The 19,633-nt window shown below is 48.7% G+C and overlaps 1 protein-coding gene across 2 annotated transcripts; it reads right to left on the bottom strand.

The window, feature by feature from the left end:
• Positions 1-34: 34 nt before the first annotated feature.
• Positions 35-11,733, bottom strand: LOC130573271 (aquaporin-3-like). 2 transcript variants are annotated; one of them, XM_057365596.1, is made up of 7 exons: positions 11,386-11,733; positions 10,487-10,612; positions 6,792-6,918; positions 4,790-4,927; positions 3,925-4,043; positions 2,425-2,642; positions 35-1,737 (listed from the first exon to the last, which is right to left on the bottom strand). In XM_057365596.1, exons 2-7 carry the CDS (start codon positions 10,592-10,594, stop codon positions 1,584-1,586), a joined length of 864 nt encoding a protein of 287 aa, XP_057221579.1. In that variant the 5' UTR covers positions 10,595-10,612; positions 11,386-11,733; the 3' UTR covers positions 35-1,583. The 2 variants fall into 2 exon arrangements, with proteins under 2 accessions (XP_057221579.1, XP_057221580.1); XM_057365597.1 differs by lacking the exon at positions 4,790-4,927.
• Between the last annotated feature and the right edge of the window lie 7,900 nt (positions 11,734-19,633).

The following is a 19,633-nucleotide window of genomic DNA, read 5'->3' as shown; positions in this document are numbered from 1 at the left end:
AAGATGCTGTGGGGAACACATGGTCTTGGGATACAAAGGATGTAAGGCAAGAGCAGTGTGCAGGATGGATTGTTTGGGTTGTTATTTACTGTAATGGAGARTCTCTCACTAAGAAGGGATGGATTACAGTGCTTTTAGTTAATCCCTCTTGAGCTACTCAGAAATTCCCAGTTTATTTCATGTAGGCCAAAAGAYTGAGCTGTGACAGCTGTTCCACTTCTATTCTTCAGTCACCTGGCAAAATTTCTGCAGCCAGCAGCCRCCGCTCAGGCATATTTTGCTGGCTTCCAGCACTGCCCAGGACCCACCTTCAAATGCAGTTGCTGGATTGCCTGGCAACCACTCTCTCTCACCTCCAGATGACAAGAAATCCTCTAATGCTCTCAGGTCCATGTGCATCTTGAGACAGGAGAGGATTCGTTGTAGCTTCTCTACTGATAAAAAGTCAGCTCTAATGAGAAAGCAGATGTCAGTACCTACCACTCAGCCTCACCTCATGCCATTGTAATCCATCAGTCATCCTTTTAACACTGAGATGGGAATGATCATTAAAGCCAGTAAATGCTGTTTTCTGGAATTCTGTGCAGTTGTGATGTTCTGTCCCTTCCTGCCCTTGGAGATCTCTGTTGGTTATTCATGGCACTCAGCCCTGGGACTGCAGTTATGTGCTTGACAAACCTATCGTATTTGCTTAACACTTTCTAGACAAGTTGAGACTGCTGTCACCCCTCCTGGGGGCAGGCAGCTTCTGATAGTGTGCTGCCTTTAATCCAATGACACCTTAAACTGGTAAGGCTGTTGCAGCTCAACTTCCTCATTCAGATGCAGGTAGCAGAATTCCTGCAGCAGCGGGGCAACCTCTTCTCACATTTCTCATGCAAAAAGTGTTTGCTAGAACTTTTTGTTTGAGTTTTTGGGGATGTTGTCACAGAAGTTGTCTGACTTCTTTCGTGTGGTACTTGGTGTAGCTCAAGTCTAGTCTGTCAGTAATAAATACRGTTCAGTGTGTTCCAGCAGAACGGTGGCAGTATTCAGGAGACCCTGTTGTTTAGTTTTCTAATTGTTTAATGCTTCCTGAATGTTCAGATCAAAAAACAAAATACAAGCATGAAAAAAAAAGCCAACAGGTTCATCATCCTTGCTCTTCTCTTTACTGTACTCTGCCAAACTAAGTGTTTGTTAGGGTGACAGATATGCAAATGAAAGCAAGYTGAAGCCCCTTGTCCATTGCTGCAACTTCTACCTCTTACCAAAGAATATTCCAGAGCAAAATTTCTATGCAAACTAGCTTAATAATGTTCCGTCTGCCAGRAGACTTGTAGCTCTGCTTGCTTTTCCTCAGAATGTGATGGTTGTTTGGGGGTTGAGTTTTGGGGTTTTTTTCAGATTTTTACACTGGGAGATTAAATAATTTCTTGAGGTCAYGGTCAGGTCTAGCCCTACACAGGTCTGCCCAATATCTCGGATACCAAGTTTGTCTGTTTGAGCAGAGTAGGTTTACTGAAATCTAGTCCCTCATCTGTCTACCTGCATGGTGGACAAACAGATGTGCCCTTCACATGTATCATCAAAGCACGTGGCCATCACAGTGTGGAACTCTCTGCRTCTGCCTGTTCTTTCTCAGTTTCAGGGGCAGGCTCATTGTGAAAATCAATGCAGATTTTGTAGATAAGAACACCAGYAGGACATCCCAGAATTGGAGCTGCRATTGGAACCCACCACCAGGAACGTTCAGACCTAAAATGAAACACAGAAGAGGCAGCTGGTGAGCCACACTGGAGCTACTGCTCTGTCACCACTTGGTGCAGGGTGAGCTGGGCTGAGTCTGCTAGGCAAGAGCGAGCTGTGTGAGCACAGGAGTCTGTCCCATTCCATATACTAAGCCTACAACTGGCTTAGACAAATATGCTATCCCTCTACATAATTGCTGGAAGGAAGGTCCTTTTCCCCATCAGCATGGAAAGGTGCAGGTTTCTTGTTCTCCAGAAGAAACAGGCTGTTTAGTCACCATGAGTGTGACTCTCRGGCATCATCATACTAGGCAGAGAAAGGCAGGGTTTCATCTCCAAATTCAGACTTTGAATTTAGGAGACATATTTCAGCAATTTAGTACCTGTTTTCAACTAAGCTGAATGCATTCAGGCACACTGGTCACAGCAAAAATCAACTGGATCTCCAGGGGACTTGCAGAGAGTATGGTGCCCAAACTGGGCTRTCTGAGTGGCAAGGCAAGTCCCATGCAGGACAATCAGTGTACTCCAAATTTTGGGTATATAATGCATAGAGCTTCTCTAGGCACAACCCTCACACTCTGCAGTGGTACCATCACTTGGTCCAAAGAAAAAGGCTTCATATACATTTTATCTTCTGTTTATTTCTTTCCCTTGCAAGCTGAGCAGCGTAAGAGCAAAACAGGTCACTCACGTGAAGACAGCCATTCCCCAGCCAGCCATTGCCGTGAAGATCCTGGGGGGCAGGTCCCTGGAGGGATTTATGGCATAGCCTGTGTTCATCCCCATCCCCAGACCGATGCCCAAGACCAGCRTGCCTGTCAGCATGGGCTGAGCACCTTTCGTGGCTGCGTTGTTTCTCTCGTCATGGATGACTAGAATGCCCAGAATCAGCATAACTGTTGCTATAAACTGCAGGAGCAGAAAAGGGAGAACATGTCAGGAGGGAGAATTGGGAAGGTTGAAGAAWCCTGCTTAGCAGAGGGGGAGAGACTTCCCAGAATGAGAGAGCAGATGAGATTAATGGTCTAATCAAGGCAGGGAAGACCCAAATGTTAGTCCCTCTTCACAGGTGGACTGAAGAAAATTCGTGACTCATTCCTCAACAAAAATGTGTTCACATCATCATCAAGACTGATACGAACTTCTCAGCAACTTCTCTCTCCACCTTTCAAGTCAAGGAAATGTAAGTGCATTCCATCTAATAGAAGCAGAACCATAACAAACGGCTCATGAGACAACTCTGATTCTCCCTGGAGGAGGAGATATTTTATATAGCCCCTATACAGACRTCAGATTCTCACCTGGGAAACCAAATTTCCCATCAATGACTACATCATTTATAGATTTGCAGTGCCCAGGTCATCAGGAATTAAAGTTTTGATGGAGATGATGACATCTGTCTGTTTCTACTTCAGAAAATGCACCTGGAGAGATTTGAACAGTCACCAGCAAAAYGAGAAACTGCAGCTTTTTGCAAGGTACTGTAACTCTTATTTGCTTTCTTGTGCAGCAAGGACACTGCCTGGTCCCCAGGAGGCTGAGGTCATCTGCTGCCCACCTCTAAGCTCTTCCACCATCCTCTCCATATGCCCAGGCAGGAGTTTAGTCAGCTCACAGCCAAAATCACAGGCTTCCTAAGATTTGGATTGGAAGTGAATCTTCTTTCTCCAGTGTCTCAGTGTCACACCCTCAAGCTTCTTTTTGCTATTTCKGGGCATCTGGACACTGTGCTGTGAGCTGGGAATCCACTGCACACAGTCTCAATGGAAYTGTTCAAACACAGAGGTTCAATCCAGTCTTTGCTCATGCAGAGACAGTCCCAGGTTCTCTGTGCCAGGGAGGGCAGCCAGTGGAGCTGGGAGTGGGAGTAGAATCCAAATAGAGAAGGAGCAGTTCAGCCCAGAATCCAAAGGAGAAGTGATACAGCCCAGCTTCTCACTTCCCACTGCTTGCACTCCATGCTGTGAGGGTGTCTTGGACCAAGCTGCAGARCAGCCTGCAGGCATTACCCTTTAGGCTTGCCCAGCCACCAAGATGCCTTGGATCTTACCTTTCAGGCCCCTGCCTGGATGCTGAGCTCCTTGGGGATGAGGTTGTGGTAGTGYCTGGACATGTAGGGCTGTGGGGACCCTGTAGCAGCTCTGTAGCTGCCCCTGCTAGCACCCACCAGACCACAGCCATTCCCACTGACCTCTGTGAAGAAGGCTCCCTCCAAGGATACGTTGGCAGCAGGGTAAGTGGAGAAGATGTGTGCTGTAGCAGTTGGTCCYGACACTGTAAGGCTCCCGTTGGTGAAGTGGTAAATAGCATCTAGGAGAGGTGGGAATCACGGAAGTTAGCACAACGTTCATCCCACAGGACACGCACACAAGTGCACCTGTTGCAGCCAGCACAGACACCAGGGAGAAGGGAGGCAATGGCAAATGTGAGGGAGGTGACACACTCCTCACAGGACATGATGCACCAGTATCCATTACCCACAGGCTTCAGTCTGCCATCACTTCCGTACACCTACCAGCACCTTATCCCTGCTCCAGGAACTTGGAGTTGGTAGTAAGGATAATCTGGATGGTCTGGTTGGAGGCCTCCAACCCCCTGCCCCTCAGAGACTGAGACAACAGGAGCTGGGTCCTCTGCTCACAGCTCAAAACCCCTGATGTCTGCCAGCTTGTGTTCCACAGACCAGCAGAACAGTCTGTTCCCAGTCCCCCAGGGCTCCAGCAGCACCTAATACATGGTAATTCATGTAAATAAAGCCCCTGCAGACTGGAAATAAAATGCTGACAAAATGCAGCTACTGCCCTTCAGCTGAAGACAGTTTGTGGAAGTGGGAATGCCCTGAGTAAAAGGAGCTGTGTTATCCAAGCTGTACATCCTCCCCAGAGTTACAGCTTGGACCTGCTCTGAACTTGAGCTGTGAATCTGTCCCACAAGCCAGGAGCTTGCCCTCCTCACCCAGGAATCACACTGGGTGCTGGTAATAGGACATTTTGGACAACATGAGTTGACTGAAATGATGCCTACAGCAACCTCTGTGGTAAGAGACACAACCCTACCATAGTASAGGGCGAAGACGGTGGCTGCTGCTATAAAGGAGCCCAGGAACTGGCCGATTATATAAGCTGCAAGCTTTGTCCAGGTGATTTTTCCTAAAAGCCATTGTGTAATGGTGATGGCAGCATTCAGATGAGCTCCTGAAAAATCACAGAAAAAGAGAGGCCTCAGCACTGATGCAGCTGTTTTGGARCAYGYAACAGGGTGRATGCCCCATYCCTGGGAACATTCAAGGCCAGGCTGGACAGGGCTCTAAGCAACCTGCTCTAGTTGAAGATGTCCCTGCACAATGCTGGGTGRCTAGACTGAATGAGTTTGAAAGGTCTCTTCCAACCCAAARTATTCTGTGGTTCTATGCCCCATGTGTTACAGTGATCACCCGGACTTTGCTCCAGAACAGCAAGGCTTTCTCAGGACAGAGTCTTACTGCTGCACMGACACAAAATGAGCCTTTCTCCCTGGGCACATGGATCATGCAGGTCAGAGAGCTCCTAGCTTTAGTCTTCTGAAACTTCTGCAAACCACAGGCTGCCACCAGAGAGTGGGTCATCTTACCTGTCAGACATTCATCTCTTGGGATGGCATGAGTTTCCCTATGTGTTTCTCAGTGTGCCTCTCCCTATTAAGCTTAAAAAAGGCCTGTACTTCAGCACTTTTTAAGTGGCTACAGGTAGATGAGAAACATCAAAAGCTGTGTTTTGATGGAACATTTTTTGTGGAGGAAGTTGGTATCACAATGGTGCTTTTGAAGACTAAACGAATCCATGTCTGTTGTCCTTGGTGCAAACCACACRTGTTCTCCAGGCCTCCTGTCACCAGGAGTCTAAAGGAGATGTTTGTTTTTCCTACCTGGTAGATATAAACTTTGAGGGGCARTAAATGTTCCAACCTTCATGACCATCTCCTGCTCCAGACTCCAAAAGGGGTAAGRTGCAGACACCCATCATCTCATCAAAGTGCAGGACACAGGGAGGTGAAAGTGCATGTGCCACCTGCTACAGTCCAACAACCACAACTGGAAAAGGGACACATCCCTTCTTTGACCCTCTGCTCCTTTGTGGGTATGACCAGCCATTTCAGAGATYACTAGAAGCATCTGGTGACACAGATGAAGCCAAATTACTGTGTCAGGAAGCTCTGAAGTTTGTTTTGTAACCATACTATTGCTAGCTGAGCTGAGATCCTTTCTGCATTGCCCTCTCCCGTCAACAGATCAGCTCCTTCTCAACAGTCACTTGTGACTGCAGGACCTACTTTCCTCATTAAGTCCAGGATGTTTCCACAAGGTCCAAAAGGACAAGAAAGCCAAGAGCTGACTGCCTGCATGGAAAATTGTTCCYTTCCAAGCCAGCTGCAGGTTTGGACCTCTCCCTGCTCCAAGAGTTCAAGAGCAAGGAGATTCTTTAACTTGCTGCCCATTAGAGCCCTTAATGTCTTCTCGGTGCAAATGAATGTGAAAATTGCTGAAGGCAAAGAAGACAAAAATGCTCTTGTTATGAGAGGGATGCCACCCTATGGCCATGAAACACCACCTCCTGAGTTCATGTGGGGTGTCTATGCATGGGATGTGTGATAAGAAGAAAATTTGCATACCATTCCTTTTGCAACATCAGCAGCAAGGTCTTTGCAATAAATTATTTACTTCCCATGATTCTTATCAGCAGCACGTTTTGGGAGCTGCCTGTCTCTGTGAGCCATGTCTCAAACAGGGGGGCTGCTGAAACCTGGCTCTGCTGGCCACAATAGGACAGGGTGGCCAAACCTCCTCCACACGCCCTGTCCTGCTTACCCTGTCACAGCTGAGATCACAAGTTTGTACCTATGCTGTGCATGCCTTGTCTTGGTTTCTGCTGGTTTTCTTGCCTGGGGACTCTAGGGCTGCCTTTTTGGGGGCTGAGGGCACTGCCCTGCCTTGCCATGCTGTTACCCACCCCTCCATAGCCCACKGCTGCTGTCCCCAGTTATGGGACATGGATATGTCCCATGCTTGGCAGTGCTGCTCACCAGATATTTTTCCAGCCGCATAGATGCCCAWGGTAACACCAATGCCAAATGCCATATTGATGCTCAGATACTGACCACTGTTTCCTTTTCCCAATACCACTTGTGCCACAGAGGACAAGCCAAAAACCTGTGTGAAAAGGAAGAGAGAAAGGAGTGTTGAAAATATGCTTGCTGCTGTGGTAGACTGAGCTTCTTGTGCTGTTTTTTGCACAAAAGTAATGAACTCTCAAAGACAGAAGTCACTAAGSTTACCATGGTCAGAAAATAAAGAGCAACCTTTCCCTGCAATAACAGAAGTGATATCTGGGATATTCCTCATTGGTGCCCATCAAACCAAGCMAACCACTCTTATTGTGTTTAGGTATGGGGAGATAAACCCCAAACAGCCACAAAAAGAGCTGGGGCTCAGTGGGGATCATTCACTCAGCCATGGTGCAGACATCTATGCCTGAAAACAGGGTCATGAACCAGGAAAGCATCGCTGTGGTCCACCAAGAGACAACGTCCAAGACACGTGGAAGAAAGGTGTGCAAATTCTTGCTGTCCTTCTTTTCCTGGTGTGCAATTTACTGACTAAAATGTAGTTGGGGCAGTATATGGCCATTTGCCAAACTCAACTCTTAATTTTGGGAACATTCCAGCAAAAGACAAGAAGGGAAATTATGGTTTGACTTTCCCTTCAACACATGTACTTATAGTTTGGGAACAGCCAAAGTTTCAATGTTTTTGTAGTGACTAAAGGCGAACCAGCAAAAAAACTAAAGGTAAAGACTCTCCAGCAGGAAAACACAAAGTCAAGACATTGCTCTGGTCTGAAAGAGAGAATTCTGTTTCATGTTTTTAATGTGGAAAAATCAGTTCTTTGCATGCTCTTACACTGAAATCTGTAGAAGGACAAGGCATCTCTTGTGGTTTCTGCYTCACAAACCACTGAGGGTTGGGAARRTGTWTCTTATTCCTTGRACTGSACTGATGTTTATCCAGGGTGACATCTCTTTCAAAGACAAGAAGGTCAATATGTTCTCCAGCATATAAACTTCTGCTTTGGCTTGTACTGTTTTAGCTGTGATCTTTTCTGGCTACTCTGCCTGGATCCAAATTGTGTTATGTATCTGCTTCTCTCATTGCTTTCAGACCTCACCCAAATCCCCTGTTCCCCAGAGATGCTGCTCTTCTTATCTCTGTTGTAGACACAGACCACACTCTGTGCTCTGCAGAGCTACAGAGCTACAGCCCCCACAGTGTGAGCCTGTCTCAGCAAAAGCCCCCAAAACCAGTTTGTGATGACCCCCAGCACCTGCAAAGCCCTTGCAAAAATTCTGCATATTCATCTCTGATTTTTCCAAAACCARATTCAAGAGACAACAAATCTGCAAACCACAGGTTTTGCCAGGGAGCATGCAGGTTCAAAGAGAGGGGYGCAGGGCAGGAGACACAACTGAGCATTAACAGCACTGTCCTGAAAAAAACACAAGATAGGCCACAGAATCTGTTTTTCAGCACAGATCCAAACCTCCGTTTTCTTCCTGTATCCTCATAGTCCCAAAATAGTCCCMCTTTCTTTTCTTTCCTTCTTCCCTAGTCCTTGGGCTGTTTAGTCCCACTGCCTGGTCCTCTTATGAATACTGCCTGTCCACTAAACTGACAGGCCCTGGGGATGAGTGCTGTTGTCCAAACAGCAGCCATAGAAGCATCCTGGAGATGAATCCTGCACCTTGCCTGTTGCACTGAGGGCCAAGGTGCTGCTGAACAGTTGGGTGCTGGATGCTTCATTCTCATACTGGGTGCAGCTTGATGGGGCCCATGTGCAGTGCCCTCCTTTTCTCTGCTCCTTCACAAGGATCAGTGAAGGAAGAGACAGTGTGAGCTGCAGGCTGCAAAATCTGCCTTGTGCCTTGAGCTGTCAGAGTGCAGAGAAAAGTCTCCAGCTCATTCTGCTTCCCAGAGACTGTCCAGGCAGGACAACCCTGACCTTGTTCTTTATCACCAAGGAGTTAATACACTAAATAACAGAGAAGGCAAAAAACAAAACTGTTTGCTAAGCTGCCACAGAGGAATCACAGATGTATTCTGACTTATTGTGGGTGCAAAACTGCTTGGGAGTGAAATTCAAGGAGGTGGATGTGCAATAGAGTGGGATAAAAGGCAACGGTGCTCTGCAGGGGCAGTCATTGCCCTTGGAAATGAATGCCTTTCTCGGTACAGAAAGCTGTGTCAGAAGGTCCCTGTGCKTGCACAGATCTTAACTTCTTCCTTTGTAAATCTCCAAGTACAAGTTATTTGGGTTATGYTCAGCCCTTGCATGCCAGCCTCTGTCCAGTCTAAAGTGTCTCAGCCCAGGCTAAGTCCAGGTGTAGCMAGTTGGCACAGAGAGATGCAGGATCTTCTCAGAGAAAGGATCTCATTCTCCTGTGTTGGTCCAGCMCTCAGTGTCTCTGGTCTCAGTGGGYACTTYACCCYCAGCGGGGTCAATTCTGACAGCAAAACCTTCCTTGCCCTCTGACTAAACATTTCTGAAGCATCTCAAGAGCTCAAACCCACTTAATTATTTCTTTATGAAACAGATCTCTCAGGTGAGGGGRCAGTTATGTATGGTTTATATAGGCACTATTTAATTGACAGCAAGGAAATCACAAGTGAAATCCTGGCATGTTTCATGCCCTGTAATTACATTTCCTAATGGTGGGTTGTGGTTCTGGAGAATTTCTCTGGAAAGCTCCTTACCCTGGCAACCCTGAGAGGAAGATGGATGAATGCTGTTTTCATTTCACAGCAGCTGTCACTGATGGAGRAGTCAGGGTCTGCTCCCCAGACCTGTTCAGACCACCCCAACTACACCTCTGGTACAGGAGGAGGAAAAGCCTCAATTCAGTGTATGGGATCTTTCAGGGCAAGCATTGTAGACACTGCTCTTTGATTTCATTCCCAAGCTCTTCCTCAGTTTTCTCCTAGAAAAGAACTGAAACAGCAATATGTCCAGAGGAGGGCCATGGAGCTAGGGAAGGGTTTGGAGCACAAGAACTATGAGGAGCAGCTGAGGGAGCTGGGGATGTTCAGCCTGGACAAAAGGGAACTCAGGGGGCATCTGATCACTCTCTATGGCTCCCTGAAAGGAGGGGGTAGCCAGGTAGGGGTTTGTCTCTTCTCCCAAATGACAAGTGAYAGGACAAGGGGAAATGGCCTCAGAKAGTGCCRGGGRGGTTTAGATCGGCTATAGGGAAAAATCTGTTCACCAGCAGGGTTGTCAAGCATTAGAGCASGCTGCCTAGGGAAGKGGTAGGTTGATAGATATTACACATATATAATACCTTGGAGATATTTAAAAGACAYGTAGATGTGGCACTTAGGGACGTGGTTTAGCGGTGGCTGTGGCAGTGCTGAGTTAATGGTTGAAYTCTTAAAGGTCTTTYCCAGCCWGAATGATTCTGTGATACTATGATTTCCTCCCACCCACCTCGCTCTTTCCCTGCACCCACCTCCCATTCCCCGCATTACATTTTTTGTTCCGGGAGATTTTTGGCAGATGGTCTGCCTGATGGGGAACTGCCACCACACCAAAGCAGAGGGGTGAGCAGCAGCAATCAGCCACCGAGGAACCCCGAGGATGTGGTAGGAAGCCACTTAGCTTACAAACTGGGGCCTTAAATGGTTGCACACACACACATACACGCACACATGCATAGATTCCTCCTTACCATGAAGATGAATGTTCCCAGTCCTTCTGCCAGCATCTCCCTTATGGTASTATTACGAATCTTGAATGCCTTCTTGGTCTTCTCCAGCGTTTTCCCTGCTGACGCCATCCAGCTGCCTTGGTTCTCCTGTTGTGACGGCACACTTCATTGCGCTGAGCCGAGTTACCCTTTGAAACTTGGCACCCTCTCCTCACCCCCAGACACCTTCTCTCCTTTGGTTAACGATGAACAAGCCAATAAAGCAGCAGCCAGCTTCAAAGTCTTATCCCCCCCCACCACCACCACCCTCGCCATGCCATCCTATAAAAGCTCTGTGGTAGGGATGCAATATTTCTGTTATGAGGGCATTGGTGACACTGTGCCTCTGCCCAGGATCAGCCTAACCCCAGAACAGTGGAGCTGTCAATAGCCTTRGTGTGCTCCTAAAGCCTATCTTTCTCCTTAACCTCTCCTACAGGAACTGAACAGRAATTTTGGCTCTGCTCTGCATTCTAATCCCATTGTCTGGGGGTTTGGTGCCAGTTTTTTTAAATAGATGGGATTAGGGCTGTTTGCCTGTGCGGGATAATTTGGATGCCTCATCTGCAGCGAGGATGCTCTGCCTGGAGCTCGTGTGCTCTGCTGTCTGCAGCTGGGAAGAGCCCAGTGCTTTGATTCAGGGCGAGGATTTTCTCCTGTTGAATACACCTGTRTCTGCAGCTGCCGACCCACTAGAAGAGAGCCTTGCCACAGGCCACCCTGTCTGTCSTCTCGTGTAGGGCAAGGAGAAAACAACCTCAGCAATGTTCTCAAGAGACCTTCAATCTCATCTGGCTGCCAGAGCAGAACCTCTGCTGTCCTGATTCCTCCTCCATCTCCTGATTCCCTCTGCCTACTTCCCTGCTCACCAGTGCTCTTACCTCTCCACGGTGAAAAGGTTTTAATACCTTTGATTAATAATGAAAAAACTTATATCCACTGAACACTCAAGACCTTTTCCCTTGAGTCTTTCCTGGTTCTTTGCTGTTTTTCTTCGCTTTCCTCTCAACCTGCTGCAGCTTCTCAGTGTGGCCCTGGAGGGGACAGCTCTGCAGAGATGTCAGCAGCTGCCCTGGTGGAGACATAGTGCTCTGCTCATGCTGCCCCTGGCCTTGCCTCCCTCTGCTCTACTGCATGGCAGAAGTTCATGGGCTTTTCTTTCACCCACAGAGCACTCAGCAGGAAAAAYCTGGGGACCTGATTCTTCTCTTTGCTCCATAGATTGTATGTCTGCTGGCAGGGAGAGTTTTATGGACTGGGGTAATCCCTCCTCCAGTGACAGATTAGCTATTGACCTCAGTGAACGCCTGGCTAAATATGCAGTAAATTACTGGTCTGTCTCTGATACTGAGGATCGTTTAATTATGATGGATGAGGATCATGTTACTTGCAAGGGTGTTTCTACAGCATGTTTTTAGGTGGGAAGTTTTTTGTCCTGTGGGTCTGTGAGCTGTGCTGTGACACAGAATAAACCTTTCTAGGTCGCTTCATTCTCTGCCATGCAAATGTTTATTGGTTGAGCACAAACATGGGTCCGGGAGCTCCAGGCTGGCGTGGTAAGAAGAGCCTCAAGTTTCTTTTGCACAAGGTGACTTCCATTTGACTTTACATGTTGCCTGAGATCCTTGCATCTGCAAGCCTTGGAGATCTCACAGCMTCTCTCAGACAGACAAGGTGTCAGTGGGCCAGCAACACCCACAACTGTACGTGCAACTTTGTTTTTTACTCCTAGGAGTCAGAGAGCCTTCCATGTGGATTCTTTCCCTGTGGGCAAACAGTGAAGCTGCTGTGTATCTGACAGSCCTTGTCTCCTGCATTCAGGCATTAATTGTAGGCATCTCAAAATTCTGATTTGGGCTGAAGAATGGACAGGTATTTTCTGGTAACACAAGAGTCCCATGGGCTTGCAGTCTTCTCAGGGAAAAAGGCAATCCCAGTTCACAAGGGAAATCTTTGGTTTGGTGATAATATTTGCAGCATAATTCCCAGTGTTAACACCAAATTCTGTAAAATGCCAGCTTGCTTGTAGGATGGCATCATGAATCATTGGATGTCTTTTGCCTTTGCCTGTCCTTTTATACCAGTTATTCCACAAGATGGCACTGAGACATTAATTTCTCGATTTAAGGTGTGCAGAAGGGCTCCTCTGTTGGCTGCTGAACATGGGAGATGTTTAATTTTGGACTTCTGTTGGCCATTTTTAGACATTTCAAGGTTTTCAAGGAGTGTCACAATAACAAAACCATGACCTTTCTGAAGAGGTCAGAGTGCCTCTGCTCTGCGAGTACACAAACCCAAAACGTGTGAGCCTGTGCCTGAGTTTATAATCAGCAGAGGAAAACAGGCAGCTCCAAAGGGCCGTTCCTCCCCACCTAAAAAAAGCATCTGAGGCCCAGCCTATGAGTCATGCTGGGTACTGGCACTTTCCCTCGGGTRTCTGCGCAGGAACGTGGAGTGATGGGCTCCAGCGTGCACCCCATGACCATCAGGGGGGCCGGGCTGCCCCTTTGCCTGCGTCCAGACGCGGTGATCTTGAGCAAGTGYGAGCCCCGTGAGTCAGCCGAGGGCTGTATTGCAAATTTCTGCTGGTTTCCCAACAGCAGCCTGCTGGTGCTTGCCGGGTTTCACTCACCCGCAGGGCTGGCAGGGATCTCCSGGGTCAATGARCACAGTCCCCTATTGGCACAAGRGCCACACCACACTGCCCTTTGGTGRTTGACCACTCTCCATTTTAGTGRCAGATGATTGTTGCCCAACTCRTCCKGTTGGACCCTCCTGTYACCAGAACTCGCTGCTCTGAGGGTYAGACATTTGGCTCTGATTTTCAGCCAGATTCTGAAAGCCATTTGTCCATGTACAGCATTAGCTCATCACAATCATGGGTTGACTTCTTTCTTGTGGGTGCCATCACTTAAAGTGGTCCTATAAGGTTTGTCAGAAAAGCACTGCTCATATGCAGCTCCACACCACTTCCTGATGGTTACCTTGATTCCCTCTCAGGCTGAAAAGTCAACATTGGCCCTACACTGATTTTTGCCACATTTTTCACTGCAAATTAAGCAGCCACCTGCTAAACCAAATCCACTTTCCTCCCCAAGACAGGTGTGCTTTCAGCAGTAGTAATAAAGGTGTCAGTTTGGAAAGGTGAGTTTTGGCACAGTCAAGGCCTACCAGCCATGCTGGCGTTGATACCCATGGTAATGAAGAACCAGGAGAACAATGGCCCTGGATCSTGCCAGAGCAGCTCTGGGAAGAATGAGTACCCAGGCACTCCAGGGCATTCTGCAAGGAATAACTTCTGTGACTGAGTTTGACAGTGCACGTGCTCCCTCTGCACCCAGGAGCTTGTTTATCTCTCTCTCTCCCAGAGGCCGAGAGGAGCACAAGCAGACATCTGAGCAGAGGAGAACAAGCAAGAACAGCCTGTTCCTCTGTCAGACTAAATGAACAGGGCACCAAAACCCCTCCAGCACCCTTCAGGAAGCAAGACCCGGCCAGAGAGATCGGAACAGCACTGCTGTGACCTTTGCTGTCCAGGACAGGCCCTGTTGGAYGTGCCCTGGAGCACCTGCTCCCTGTAGTTCCACCCTCATGGTCTGTCTCTTTCTCTTCTTTAGGGATGGTAGTCTCACACACCCCAAAGAAGTCTTTGCTCTCTGCACCATCACCTGCTCTCCATTCCCAGGATACCAGCCTCCACAACCTTTCAGCTCACCCATTGTCCCTTTTCCCAAAGCCAGCCAAAGTTCCTCACCTGCACAGGCCTGTTCCTGTCATGGCTGAAAGGAGGTAGAGGGACAGAAACAGGAGTTGGACAGAAAACAGGATGAGGTGGATGGAAAGCAGCCAGAGGGAGACAGGCAGGATCTGGAGGGCCAGAACGGCTGACATAGCGGCTCATTGCCCCACGCTGCTACAGCCTGCTCGGATGGAGGTGATCCATGGGGTGGTGCTGCTGGTGGGAGCAGAATTACCCAGCTTTGTTTGTCTTYAGGGGCAGAGCAGGGCTGGCTGACAGGGTTGCCAGGGGTGGCCCTGGCCCCATTGTTGGGCAACGGGTTGGAACCCTCCTGGTCACCAGGGACCCATCCACTCCTCACTGGGCCACCTCCTCCGGCCCTTGTTAATTTACCAAACAGAATCAGGTTGTTTCTATGCGGAGCAAAGCATGATGGTGTTTGAGGCACGCACCAGTTTTGATCTGTGAAAAGCCCTGGAAAGTCTTCCCTACCCACAAATACTTAATAGGGAGTGAAATTGAGATGCAGGGGTGGATCAGGTCACAGAATCATAAGGATTCATAAGGATTGGAAGGAACCTTAAAGAACATCCAGTCCTAACCCACCCTTGCTATGGGCAGGGCCATCTCCTACTCGACAAGGTTGCTCAAGGCCCCAAAAAYCTGGCCTTGAACTCTGATGGGGCATCCACAACTTCCCTGGGCAACCTCCTCCAGTATCTCACCACCTTCACAGTAAAGTATTTCTTCCTAATGYCTAGCTTGAATTTCCTCTCTTCCAATTTGTATCCATTATTCCTTGTCCTATCACTACAGTTCCTGACAAAATGTCCCTTTCCTCTTTCCCATGGACCCCTTCACATGCTGGAGGGTTCCTATGAAGTTTCTACACAAGCTTCTCGTCTCCAGGATGAACAGCCCCAACCTTCTCAGCCTGTCTTTGTAAGGAAGATGCTCCAGTCTTCTGATCAACTTTGTGATCCTCTCTGGACTTTCTCCAGCAGWTCCATGCCCTTTTTATGTTTGGGGCACCAGAACTGGAAGCAGCAGAGGTCCCACAAGGTACCCATGGGATTTCCAGCGAGGTCATGCTGGCTCCTCATCCACCCTAGTTTCCTTGACCATCTTGTTCTCCTGAGCTGCTCAGGGCCRTGGTCCCACCRTACCCCTGTGTGTGGGGCCATCGGGACCCCACTGTGGGGCTGCCCAGGCCCAGACAGGGAGCAGCACATTCTGTGGGTTCCAGTGCTCTCACCCGGCTCTGAGCTGCCTGCTCAGGCCTGTTTTCAATCCACAGAGAAAGTGAAAGCTGGGGAAACACAGGGCTCACAGGGCATCATCACCCTGGAGATAAGAGCAGCCAGGCTTTCTCCTAGAGGAGCACAAACACCCCCATTCTGAACAGAGAGATTAAAGGGGAAAGCCTGCAAGTGGAATGAGGAGACAGTGGGCCAGGTAAACAAGGCCCTTGAAATGGCAGAGTGTGGTGAAGGCAGCACACTGCTCTGAGCATCTCCCTGCTTGTGACTGCACCCAGAGACAGCTCAGCACRSCTGTGCCCCCCTGGCCATTTGCAGTGAGTTTGCTCTCACAWATGGTGCACTGACAAAACCCCTTGTACTTCATCCCGTGCTGCCTCCTCTGCCCCATCCCTTTCCCAGGAGCTCTGGTGCAGGATGGTCTGCAGGACACACCAGCCCCATGCCTGCTCTCTGTGCTGTTCAGYGAGCAGAGCAAGGCTGAGCCAGCTGTGCTTCACACAGTCCTTCAGGGGCTAAAGGGTGAAGCTCATCCATCCCCACCCATATACGTTACACCTGTAAACCTTTTGAGGGATGATCCTAAACCCTTAGGCAGACCATGGAATCACAGAATCATGGAACCTTTTTTGGCTTAAAGGGGCCTTAAACACTTCCTCATTCCAACCCCCTGCTGTGGGCAGAGACACCTTCCTCCAGATCAAGTTTCTCAGAGCCCTATCCAGCCTGGCCTTGAACACAATTCCAGGGATGAGGMAGCCACAGCTCTTCTGGGCAGCCTGTGCCAGAGCCTCACAACCCCCACTGAATTTATTCTTAGTATCTACTCTAAATCTGCCCTCCTTCAACTGAARGCAATTCCCCCTTATCCTATCACTTCAGGCCCTTGTAAAAAGTCCATCTTTGCTGCTGTCTGTAATCCAGATGTTCTGCAGGGTAAGGAACAGACTGGTGACACTAATCACTGCCCATAGTGTAATCAGAGAATTGCCCAGCTATCTCCCCCAGAGCACRGCTGTGCTCTCCCATATCACACCTGCTGGGGATGTCTGAAGACCATACAGCATCTGGTACGGCTCACAGCGGTGCTGAGCAATGCCTGCCCCATGGGATTTACTCTCCAGAAGRGAGGGAGAGGCTGGGATGCAGACAGCTCCCAGCACCAGCCCACCCCAGCCCAGAGGGCTGCCACCGGCACGGACGTGAAGGCATCCGAAGGAAACCCCGATAAGCTCCTGCTATCTCAGCTATGGGGAGATGCCACAGATTCTTTGCAGGCATGCACACAAATCCTCTCAGACACTGCCCAGCCTCTCCTGGAGCACCAAGGAGCCCCACAGGCATTTCTGTTAGAGCAGAGGTTTCCTCCCACATCGGCTAGACCCCACCACCCTCTTTATCCCTAAGCCCCTTTTGCTTCTTTTGCTGTTGTGGGACATAGGAAATAGGGGCCAGGTGTGGATCTGGATGGCTCACTGGTTATTCCCATCTTTCCAGTTCCTGTGTGTAAAGACATTGACCCAGACGAGCTCACAGAAGCTGAAAAATCTATCTGTTGATGTACCCTGAACAAAATCCAGTTTTCCTAGCTCATATCATTTCCCAGCACAAGTCCTGGATGACRCAAGTGGCAGCTTCACGAATTGTCCCATATTAAACAGAGCACSAACATGCAGTTTATTTCCCTAAGTACAGGGCACCACACATCACTCACCACTGACCATGCAACTACCCATGGCAATTACCGAATTTTGTCACTGTCTTCATTGTCCMTGTGTTTGTTTTTACACAGACACTCAAACACTTCTCTATCAGCCACCTCCTAGTGAAGTAACTGTTATACACCACTTCCTGAATTTTGACTCCACAGGAACCTCATTATCAAATCAAATGGTCAATTTATAATCTTATGAGGATGGCAGAGGATATGTCCCTCGCTCCCGACATGAACCAGTTACAGGTCTCAGGAACCACCTCAGGGTGTATTTGCACAGGATCTGGGTCTGACCACAACACAGCCCCCAGACTGTGCCATGAGATACAAATCACAACAGGTGTGTGGAGCTGTGGGTAGTGATTTGGCATCTCAAACACTCAGGCATTTCCTAACTGTAGCATTAGGCACAGCAAGTGCCTTTCACCTACAGGAGCAGCCAGTGAAGAATCTGCTGGGAAATTTGTGACTTTACTGCAGTGACTTTGCTCACAATAAGCTCAAACTGCTGTTCAGGCACCAGGCAGTGCAATGAATGTCTGAAAGCCCTCAACACAGGATGCTCAAGGTGCTAAAAAGACTTCTAAAGGTAGTTAATACAAATTCATGAGGTAAAAATGCACCCATGGCTATTGAACATGGACACCCCTGTATCACAAGTGGTTCTTGACCTGTGAATCATTGGAGATTGTAAAACAATTCTGGGGAAGTACACTCATTCTGTTCAGATAATCTTTTCACACCATGCTCTCATGGATTTTCTTCATGGGTCCAACACATCTCAGTGACCACTGCCTGGCTGACTGTGCTGTCCAGTGGAATGGAATGTCTACCACTTAAGTCATGGGAATGAAGASTAGAGGCTTTTCTACCTGATGTTTTTGAATTGCTCAAATATGAGATGACATGAAAATGTTAAAAATATATTCCTTGTTCTGTGAGACTTGAGCATCCCCTCCTCCTCTCTGCCCAGTTCCCCATCCCCAGGGGCAGCCAAGACACCGCGTTCAGAAGCAGCCTGTGGTGGGCAGAGGAGACAATTGCCACTGCATGCAGCATGTTGTGTGATCTTTGCTAAAACACCTGCTCCAGCTGAGTGCTGGGAGTGCCATCAGCTCCTGGATCATCCTTCTAGTCACTCCTTTCTCCTCTGGGCAGTGCAGATAGTGACCTCTTCCAGTCCCAGGGCAGCCAGGAACATACACTTCACCACTGGTGAGGTCAGTGGTCAGAGGGCCAAGTGGGAGTGTCCTTCCTGCCCACAACAGGTCAAGCCAGCAGAGCAACTGGGCAGCTCACCAGAGMATTTACTGCAATGCCTACAGCAATGCAGCAATTCAGTGGCACTTTAGATACAGTAAAAGCTTAGATGAGGGATATCTATTGCTGTGTGGTAGCGCTTCCTTTCTCTTTCCCTCCAGGAGCTGGAGGAGGCCACATCACGTGCGTCATTTAAAAGCAGACTTGAAGCAAAACACACTTGAAAACTCACCATGGGGAACAATTGTGCTGAGGGCAGTAAATAACTGATTTTGTCTTGTTCATCTCATATTTTATGGCCTTTGCTGTTTGCACAGTGCTCCACGGGAGAAGGAGAGCTAGCRGAGCAGAGCCTGCTCGCCGCTCACCAGCCTCCTCCCCGTGTGAGTCTCCTCTCCTGCGCTTTCTCTTCTGCTCAGCTCCATGGGAYGGCAGCTTTGGGTGCCACAGCACCACACTGCAGTCACACAGCGCTGTCCACAAAGGCCGGGGGAGAAAAACACTGCCAGAGCCTTGGGAACACCGCAGGATGGCTGGTCACACTCCCTCCTCTGTGGCTGGGGTGAGAACCTGCACCTTGCCCCTCCTGCTCTGTCCAGTCCGTGGGTCATGTGGGAGCTGTAGGGTAGCAGGGAAAAAGAGTCTCAGAGCAGGGTCTCAATCCCTTGCAAGTGCCACGGGGCTTGCCATGGGCCATCCTGGAAATTTAGGACATGAACAAGATCCTCTGGACTCACAGGACTTCTTTTAAGCCAACATTGGTAGTCACCTTAGAAGCAGCAAAGGGGAAATTTTACAACCAGCAATTGTATGTGACGCAGCACATTTGCTGAGATATGGGGTGATGCGGGGAAGCAGAGGTGTCTGGCTTCACCAGAGTCTCCTTGGGCTGCAGCTGAACTCTCAAAGAATGTGTTTGTTCAAGAGGTTTTGATAAGTTCTTGTTAATTGTTATTTCTGTCAGACAATTGCCCCATATTTTTTGGACTCTGACTTGTTTGGAAGCACTGCCAAAATAATCCATCACAGTGCCTTGTACCCATAGGCAATAGCCTGATGGAAGACATCATGCCCTGATCAACATCTGCGTAGAGCAAGATATAATCCGGGAGTGACATAAACATGTTATGTTCTAGGTTGTCAGCACTGAGGAAAAG

Source organism: Malurus melanocephalus, unplaced genomic scaffold (assembly GCF_030028575.1).
Source record: "Malurus melanocephalus ecotype Western Australia unplaced genomic scaffold, MMel_1.1 scaffold_55, whole genome shotgun sequence".
NCBI classification, from domain to species: Eukaryota; Metazoa; Chordata; class Aves; order Passeriformes; family Maluridae; genus Malurus; species Malurus melanocephalus.
Note: the sequence above shows the minus strand (reverse complement) of the source record. Positions and strands in the feature narration are given on the sequence as shown.